The sequence below is a fragment of the Benincasa hispida genome, chromosome 12 (genome assembly GCF_027475165.1).
Source record: "Benincasa hispida cultivar pf3 chromosome 12, pf3_genome.v1.1, whole genome shotgun sequence".
Classification (NCBI taxonomy): Eukaryota; Viridiplantae; Streptophyta; class Magnoliopsida; order Cucurbitales; family Cucurbitaceae; genus Benincasa; species Benincasa hispida.
Genome location: NC_143489.1, coordinates 14,134,405 through 14,143,223, shown reverse-complemented (window position 1 = coordinate 14,143,223; position 8,819 = coordinate 14,134,405). Strand labels below are relative to the sequence as shown.

Genomic DNA, 8,819 nt, shown 5'->3' with positions numbered 1-8,819 from the left:
TGTACCAATTTGATTAAAACAATTTAAGGTGGGGAAATCAAAACTCCTAATCTCTCCAATCAATTTTTTTTATGTTATTTAAATTATATTTATATTGGCTTTAAATTTAACCACCATCAGTTTAATTAAAACTTTGGCGTTGGTATTTCTTCAATTATATATATACATTTTAGGTCAGATATACATCTACATCAACCATTCTATTTGATGAACTTTTTTGTACTAAAATTTTTCTAGCAACTTCAACTCTTTCAGGTTATTTAGCTCACAAATTAAATTTGTATCATTAGATTAGGAGTTCGTTATCCCCATGCTATTAAATCCTTATGATACATAAACCTATAGTATTTATGAAACCTACTTTTTATGTTGAATGTTATTGATTTTTACAACTTTAAATTAACAAATCAAGTATGAACTAAATTTATACGTTCTATTTTGTTTACACAATCTAAACAATTATTCTTTACAACTTTAAACCTCAGAATATTGGACTAATTTTTTCAAAATAATTATGCCAATAACATCTCACAATTGCAACTAAGCCATGAGATTGTTGCTCGCAATTTTCAATATTACATAAATCACATACCATATAAATTCACTTAAATGATTAAAACTATCTAAAATGAGATTAGTTCGATGATAGTTGACATGATCTTTCTCTTTAATGAGTTCGTACTTATTGTTGTATTTGAAGTAGACATGTTTAAAATTCGTTTCCAAGAAATCTTCGAAAATTTCCAAACTTGATTAAAGTCAAATGTAAAACATTAGGATTTAATATTAGATTTACCAACTAAAGCAAATAATATGTATATTCATTTCAGTTTTACTTTAAAAGTTGAAGTTTCAAGTAAAAAAAAAAAAAAAAACACTAAGCTCAATTGAGATAAGGTATTAGGTTTACATGGACTTGATCATAACTTGAATCAAATTAATCTATTGACTTTAGACAACTAATCTTTATATTTTATTTTATAATTATAATAGCTTTGATGGATTGAGTAGAAAGATAGACATATAATAGTATTTCTTTTTTAATAACTACTTCCTTATTTCATTCCCTATATGGTATAAGTCATTTACAAAATATCAATAAAGAAAGCCTATTTATAAACCTACGCCATTATACCACTAATAAACAAACTCTAAACATTTTATGTTAAATAAAAATTCTAAAATGTGTTGAATAGAAAGGGCAAATTATTTTAAAGGATAGAATTGCTGAAAATGTTTATAAATAATAGCAAAATATCACAATCTATCTGTAACAGATTGTAATAGACCACGATAGATTACTATAGGTGTATCATGACACATATAGACACAAATAGTAATCTATCACGATCTATCACATATAAATAGTGAAATTTTATTGTATTTGTAAATATTTTTATTATTTTTTTATATTTAAAAACAATTCAATAAAAAATTGAAACGTATTAATGTATCGATTATTGTCAAGAAAAGTAAAATAGTAATTGAACACTCAAAATTTGATGTTTTTGGTTAAATTATTGAATTTTCAATAGGTTTTATTTCAATTATACATAGTTATCTTAGAATACTTTGATTGTACATCTTTTTACATATTTTGTAACCTTCAATTTCACCTCATTCTTCAAGCATAAAAGAAAGAGAACAAATTTGAATAGGAAAAAAATGGAGCAGCTAATTTGAAAAACAGAAGTAGCTAAACAACCTTCAACCTTACATTGTAAAATTACATATTATACCCTCCAAATCCCATAAGGAAAACGGGAATTACATCATGAATAATAGGGTCTTAATGGTCATTTAGATTTGGGAAACTGGTGAAATTATTTTATGCGTTAAAAGTTCAAGATTTATACGTTTCTCTTTTTTCTCCCAACTACAAGAGACTTATAAATGAAAAATCAAATCTTGGTAGGGGAAGGGCAAGGCAATGCATGTCTGATCCTTCTGTATGAGCTGAAATTGCTAAGCATTGGAGTTTCCGCTATTTGGGTTTTGGAGTAATCGCCCCCATTTTCTCTTTTCCCCTTTCGCTCTGTCTGTCTCTCTTTTTCTTTCTCGGACTTTTCTAGGATTTTGCAGAATAAGCATTGAAAATCGACATTTCGATCTTTTCCCTCTTATGGGTTCTGGGTGTGGATGCTGTTTTCATCCCATTTTTCACTTTTTTTGAGTTGTTGTAGCTTTCCCAAGTTTCTCTCTGTTTTCTGTCTTGTGGGTTCTAAGTGTTTAGTGAAATGGCCAATACATCTGGGTTCTTTGCAACATCAGTCCCGAGTTTAAGGACGAGGAATTTGCCATTGGGAGGCAGTTTTCGATCTGGGTTTAGATCATCTGATGGAATATCTAAAGCAATTTTCTGTTCTAGTTCTCTTGGGGCAGAGAAGGTTTCTTCTGGAGCTTCTCCTTCTGAATCTCGGGTGCCCAGGTAAATTACTGTACCTTCTTTTTCATCTTCATTTTTTATGTGGTTTGATTGTTTGATTGTTTTGTTCTGGTTTGAAATGGTGCTAGAGAGCGGCATAGTTTCCTGTTCCTTTTGAGGGGGTTGAGATTGCTTGCATTGTGTAGGAGTTGTTAGTGGAAGAACTTAATTTGAATGAATGAATAAATTGCGTGGATTGGTGCAAGAAAAGCTATTATTGAATCATTATTTACCTAGCATTTAGCAGAAATTCTTGAGCTGATAATTTATTTGCACCTTCTCGGCTAGTAGAACTGTGACCTAGTTGTGGTATATTGGATTTGGTTTTGTGATTAAAGAGAGTGTAATAGCCATTTGGACCTTTTACAGTACCTGAATACTTTGGAGATCGAACTTAGAATAGTATGAATACTTAGAATAGTCATGAGGATAGCTCGCAGCAGACTTTATATTGTTTATCTAGATTTGTGAAAGGACGGTCCACATTTGTGTTTTGATTTTCTGGAAGAACATTTTCATGGCAACTGACTGCAGTGGGGTTTTGAGAATGGTTCAAGTGTATGGAAGCTGGTCTGGATATGGAAAAAAAAAAAAAAATCTGAAAGAACAATTTGACATTTAACTAGTTTGATGTCTTCATTTTTTTCTCCATTAGGTCCTTTTGCAACTGGCCTTTAACTTGGGGTTAAATAGGATAGGCTCAGTCCTTACAATAAAAACGTTTACAACATCAGTAAAAGGTTATAAATGGCTTCATTTGATATGCTGTGTACTTAACTAGAATGGTTTTCAGTTAGAAGATAACCCTCTTTGTGATCTTATGCTGATTCAGACAATCGTGCTAAAAAGGAAAAAAAAATATATACTTTTACAGGATCGTCAACAGAGGCTGCAAGCTAGTTGGCTGTGGTTCAGCTGTACCAAGTCTTAAGATTTCAAATGATGATCTTGCAAAATTGGTTGATACAAATGATGAATGGATATCTGTTCGCACTGGGATTCGCAATCGAAGGGTGATTGCAGGTAGGTGCTATCTCATGATTCAAACAGTAGGAGTCTCTACAACCAAATGAATGACTTTGTTCACTTGCTGTTTAGGGACTAGCTATCATCCTTGAATCTTGGGCATGATCTTTGGTAAAAACCATTAGCATAGTTACTCTCAAACCTGCTATATGGATTTTCCTAGCCAATTGTTTCACTTCTTTTTTTGATTTCCTTGTGCAATATATCGTTCATGATGATCCTAATTTACTAAGTAGCCTTTCATAAGTTCTTTTGAATAACAGAATGTCAAGTCGACAACTTTGTGGCTTTCTAATTTCAAGGTTCGTAGCTTTTTATGCTCATGGGATGGTGGTTTTAAGATTTAAAGCTTTCTTCTTCCAATTTACAGGCAAGGATAGTAGCCTGACAGCTTTGGCAGCAGAGGCAGCAAGAGGAGCTCTTCAAATGGCTCAGGTTGAACCGGATGATGTAGACTTGGTATTAATGTGCACTTCGACACCAGAGGATCTTTTTGGCAATGCTCCACAGGTATATGTTCTGTAGATCATTTATTCCAGTATTTAACTAATAATTGATATGAAGTAGAAGAGATAGAACATTTGCATAACTGAACTACAAAGGGTGCTTGGTTCTCTTGATTCAGGAAAGTTCCATTAATATTTTTGTGGGGATATGGGGAATGAGAATCATTCTTTTCTCCCCCATTCTACTATTCCACCTAGTTAGGGCAGTTATATAGCTGTTTCCATGCATAAAAATCCGTTGCTTCTTCTAACCACCACAGGTTGACTTGGGGGTAATTGGGGCAATGAAAAAATGAGCTTGGAGGGAATAGTTTCAAACTATGGTAGCCACTAACTAAGGATTTAAAATCAAGTTTCTTTTATCAACAAAATGTAGGAGAGTCCATTGGTTGTCCCATGAGATTGGTCGAGGCGCACAAGCTAGCCTGGACACCCATGGACATATAAGAAAACTAAATCCTTTAATTCTTTTCAAGTTTGAAGGTTTTGTCCCTAGTTCTTGTTTGCATAGCTATATTAAGGAACTATTGAAGAAGATTTTAATATTGCATGATCCTTGTATAGTGTCTTTGTCCCGAAACTTGTTTTAGGTGTTCTGTCCCTACCAATGTTCACTCAACTAATTTGGATGGTGAATTTTGTTATGAATTTCACAGACTTCTCTCATGCTTTGCTTATATCATTGTTTCTCAAGTTGTAAGAATAAAATACTTGGTTTAAAATTGAACTTCTGGCTGGATTTAGGTCGAGTACCTCCATTCAACTTAGTTTATGTAAATGGTGAAATCATTTTTTCTCTCTCTCTCATTTTTTATTTTTAAATTTAATTTATTTTAATAAGAAACAAGACATTCATTATCAAAAGAGAGAAATACAAAAGGAGGGGGGACGAGATATCCCACTCACCGACGGGTTCAAAAAAGAGACCCAACTAGTGTAAATCTGTGTCGGTCTATAATTATAATTTTGTTTTTTTTAAAAAAAAAATAGAAATAGAAGACCAAGTAGAATAAAAAAGAGTAACCAAGTCCCAGAAAAATCCTTGTTTGTCTCTTGATCACGAAGATTAGGGAGTTCCTTTTAAACCAAAGTCTTTAGAGGAGGGCATAGACACTGTTGAACCAAAGAGTTTTTGCCAGTGCTTTAAGGTAGAGGGTATCCAAAGCTTTATTAGGCAACGCCTAACAAGCTAAACAGCCCATCCCAACAGGAAGCAACAAAGAGGCAAAAAAAAGAAGATATGCATTAACTATTCCCCACTATTTTACTAAGAACATACCAAATTGGGAGAAAGACATAGTTTCAAAGAGTTCTTTGGATTTTGCAACATGTATTCAACCTCTCAAAAGTGAAGATCTGCAAAAACACCTCGACTTTTTTGGGGCACATAGGTTGCCAAAAAAGCACCATCATTTCGAGCGGTCATACTTTGGTGGATTGTATTAAGAATATGTATTAAAGATCAATATTCTAATCTATCAATTCAAGCTTTTGGGTCAATGGTTAAAAACACAATATCAAGTCTTTGAGACTAGTGGTGATTTGACAGATTGCTTGTATGGCCATTGCTTCAATCTCTGGTTAGAGAATACTGAATAGTATAATATATTCTTAAAGTTGTAAATATTAAAAGGAGATCAATCATGTTTGTAGTTTACCAAAGACGAGTATTTTGGGTTAAATTATTCTATTTTAGCGAACTTCACCTGCAATTGATTTTCTTTTGGATATTACTGAATTTATCCAAACTACATTCTTTTCTAATTATCCTCCACTGCATCCAGGTCCAAAAAGCTCTTGGTTGTAAAAAAAATCCCCTGTCTTATGATATAACAGCTGCATGTAGTGGATTTCTACTGGGTTTAGTATCAGCTGCTTGTCACATAAGGGGTAAAGAGTCTTGGTTTTGTCTTGTTGCCTATATCATTTTTCCCCTTGGGTTTTAAAGCAATAAACTACTTTACCTATAACTGCAGGAGGTGGATTTTCTAATGTTCTTGTCATTGGTGCTGATGCTCTTTCTCGGTATGTCGACTGGTCTGATAGAGCATCCTGCATTCTTTTCGGAGATGCTGCTGGTGCTGTACTACTGCAGGTATAAATTCTATAGTGAGGATAACAGCAACTGTTTGCTATTAAGATTCTGATATATACAATATGTCACATCTTATTGCTGACTTTTATTTCCTGTGAAACAAGTGTTGTTACCTAAGAATTCCTTTCAACAATTTATTTGGTTTCAGGCATGTGATACTGAGGATGATGGTTTATTTGGTTTTGACTTGCACAGTGATGGGGATGGCCAAAGGTGTGCTTTTCTGATATTCTTCCTTGTTCCATTTATGATTTAGTGAGGTATTATGATTAGAAACGTAAGTCTGGAATGGAACAGGCATTTGAATGCTGGAATCAAGGAAAAAGAATCTGATCAAAAATTGGGTTCTAATGGCTCTGTGGCTGGTTTTCCTCCGAAAAATGTCACGTATTCCTGTATTCATATGAATGGCAAGGAGGTCTTTCGATTTGCCGTTCGCTGTGTGCCACAGTCAATTGAGGCTGCCCTTCAAAAAGCTGGTTTAAATGCATCTAACATCGATTGGTTGTTGTTACATCAGGTATCTGTCACTGCAAAATAGACTTCATATCACCTTTAGTTTGAAGTTTGAACAGTCTGATGAAACAGGAAAATTACCAGAATGTATCAATCTTCCGAATTCTAATTCCCATTGTGACTTAAAAAGTTCTATGTAGGGATTTAGTAACTAAGTATTTACTTAACATGTTCATTGATAAAATATGCAGGCAAACCAAAGGATCATCGATGCAGTAGCTGCTCGCTTAGAGGTTCCATCTGAGCGTGTGATATCAAATCTGGCAAACTACGGTAACACAAGTGCTGCTTCCATTCCATTGGCATTGGACGAAGCAGTTCGAAGCGGGAAGGTGAAGGCGGGGCATACAATTGCAACTTCAGGTTTTGGGGCAGGTCTAACCTGGGGGTCTGCAATTCTTAGATGGGGTTGAAACTTCAAACTAACTCCACATTTCACCTTCTACTAGAAGGAAGAAGAGAAAATGTATATGTTATTGCAGATTTTGGGATGCTGCAATGACAGTGACACTAGCTTGACAATCCTATCCCCCTTGGCTTCTACTTGTTTGTTTGGTTTTCTTCTTTTTAGAGATTTGGAACACTAGAACTGAACTTTCATTCTTTCTTTCTGACTCTCAAATAATTGAGTGCTTCTTAATTGATGTAACCCCCTTCTCTTTTTTTCCACTTTTCCCAAGCTACTCTGCTTTGAGGCCAGTCTCTCTGATCTTCAAATCTATCTTGATTAGGAATAAATCTTTTTATCTTTATGAATGAAATTATTATAACTTGTCATTTTGAATAACTAGTAAAATTCAAGCTATTTTAAATCTTTTTAATCAAAATTATAGACTATTGGCTCTGTTCAAGTGGTCAAAATTATCCTCTTTTGAGTTGGAATTCTAAAGAACCTTTCAAGTTTAATTATTAGTTCCTAACCTTTTAGAGTTAGGTCTATTTGGCCCTGGCACTTTCAAATTAGTGTGTAGTAAATCGTCTATCGATGTAGTGATATCGAGTTTTTAATTATGAATATTTTGATAAAATGATGTTTTTGTAAATCACAAAATTTATAAATTTTATTGAAATTAATAATTAAGTCGGTTTTACTCCCAAACTAAGTTAGAGATATTGTTATTAGTATGCCTATTTATATTAGACTAAAATAGATGACATTTTTTTAGGTTTTGCAAGCATTAATGACATATGTTGGAAATATCCATGGATATTTAGTATTGATATTGAACTCTTTAATTTACGGATATCGACATGTTGACAGATATTTTTATACTTGCTTTAAACTTTTAAGTTTGTGCCTAATAAGTTTTTGACATATTCAACATTTAAAAAAAAAATTATGAACCTTTTTTTATAGGAAACCTACTAGATGCAAAATTAGAAGTATGAGGTTCCATTATAAATAAAATATAATTTAATATTTATAAATTAGTTAACTTTTGAAAATTTTGAATATATCAAAAAATTATTAAAAATCCGAAACTATGAGATATTTTTCAAAGTTTAAAGACTAAACTTGTGGTTTAATCAAATTCTTATAACTTGCTTTTCTTATTATAGTAATAATGATAACAATACCAAAAATAATAATAGTAATAGTGATGGATACACATTAAAGAATATGTTTGGTATTAAGTTAAAGCATGCTGTACGTTAGTGGTGTAGTCCGTATCCGTGAATTAATATTACACTTTAGAAAATGGGGTTTTAGTAAATATATTCAGGTTTGAAATACTGTTTAATTTAAAAAGTAAATCATTTTATAAAAAATTTAAATAGATTTTGAAAATATGAATTTATAAAATAAGTTGGTTTAGGATAAACTTTTAAAATCAACTTTTAGAAAAATTATTTTTAAATATTTAATGGTTAATCTCTTTCTAATTTGTATAATTCTTAAAAGTACTAAATGTCCCAAAAATCATCTACCTCATTTCTACTCTGTTGTGGTTACCCCACCATCCGTCAGCCGCAACCACTGCCGACAACTCCAGCAACCACCTCCACCATCGATCAACTCTGACAGTGATTATTTTAAATTATTAGTTCATAGTATTTTGTAGTTGTCATTTCCAGTAATTTGAATTTCTATATTTTGATTTGACAATGTCCATATTATTACCTCTCAAACTATCCAAAACATTAATACTCTTTATCATTCATAAAATTCAAATTTAGAACCGGTTTAGAATGATTTATGATTTTTTTTTTTCAAAAATGTATTTCTATTTAAACACCTTTGATAAAAACT

At 32.4% G+C, this 8,819-nt stretch overlaps 1 protein-coding gene across 1 annotated transcript; it reads left to right on the top strand.

Moving 5' to 3' along the window:
• The first annotated feature begins 1,783 nt into the window (after positions 1-1,783).
• Positions 1,784-7,217, top strand: LOC120068425 (3-ketoacyl-acyl carrier protein synthase III). Its single transcript, XM_039020191.2, has 8 exons — positions 1,784-2,428; positions 3,300-3,448; positions 3,822-3,961; positions 5,742-5,847; positions 5,934-6,052; positions 6,201-6,265; positions 6,350-6,572; positions 6,760-7,217. Exons 1-8 carry the CDS (start codon positions 2,238-2,240, stop codon positions 6,979-6,981), a joined length of 1,215 nt encoding a protein of 404 aa, XP_038876119.1. The 5' UTR covers positions 1,784-2,237; the 3' UTR covers positions 6,982-7,217.
• The last annotated feature ends 1,602 nt before the right edge of the window (positions 7,218-8,819 follow it).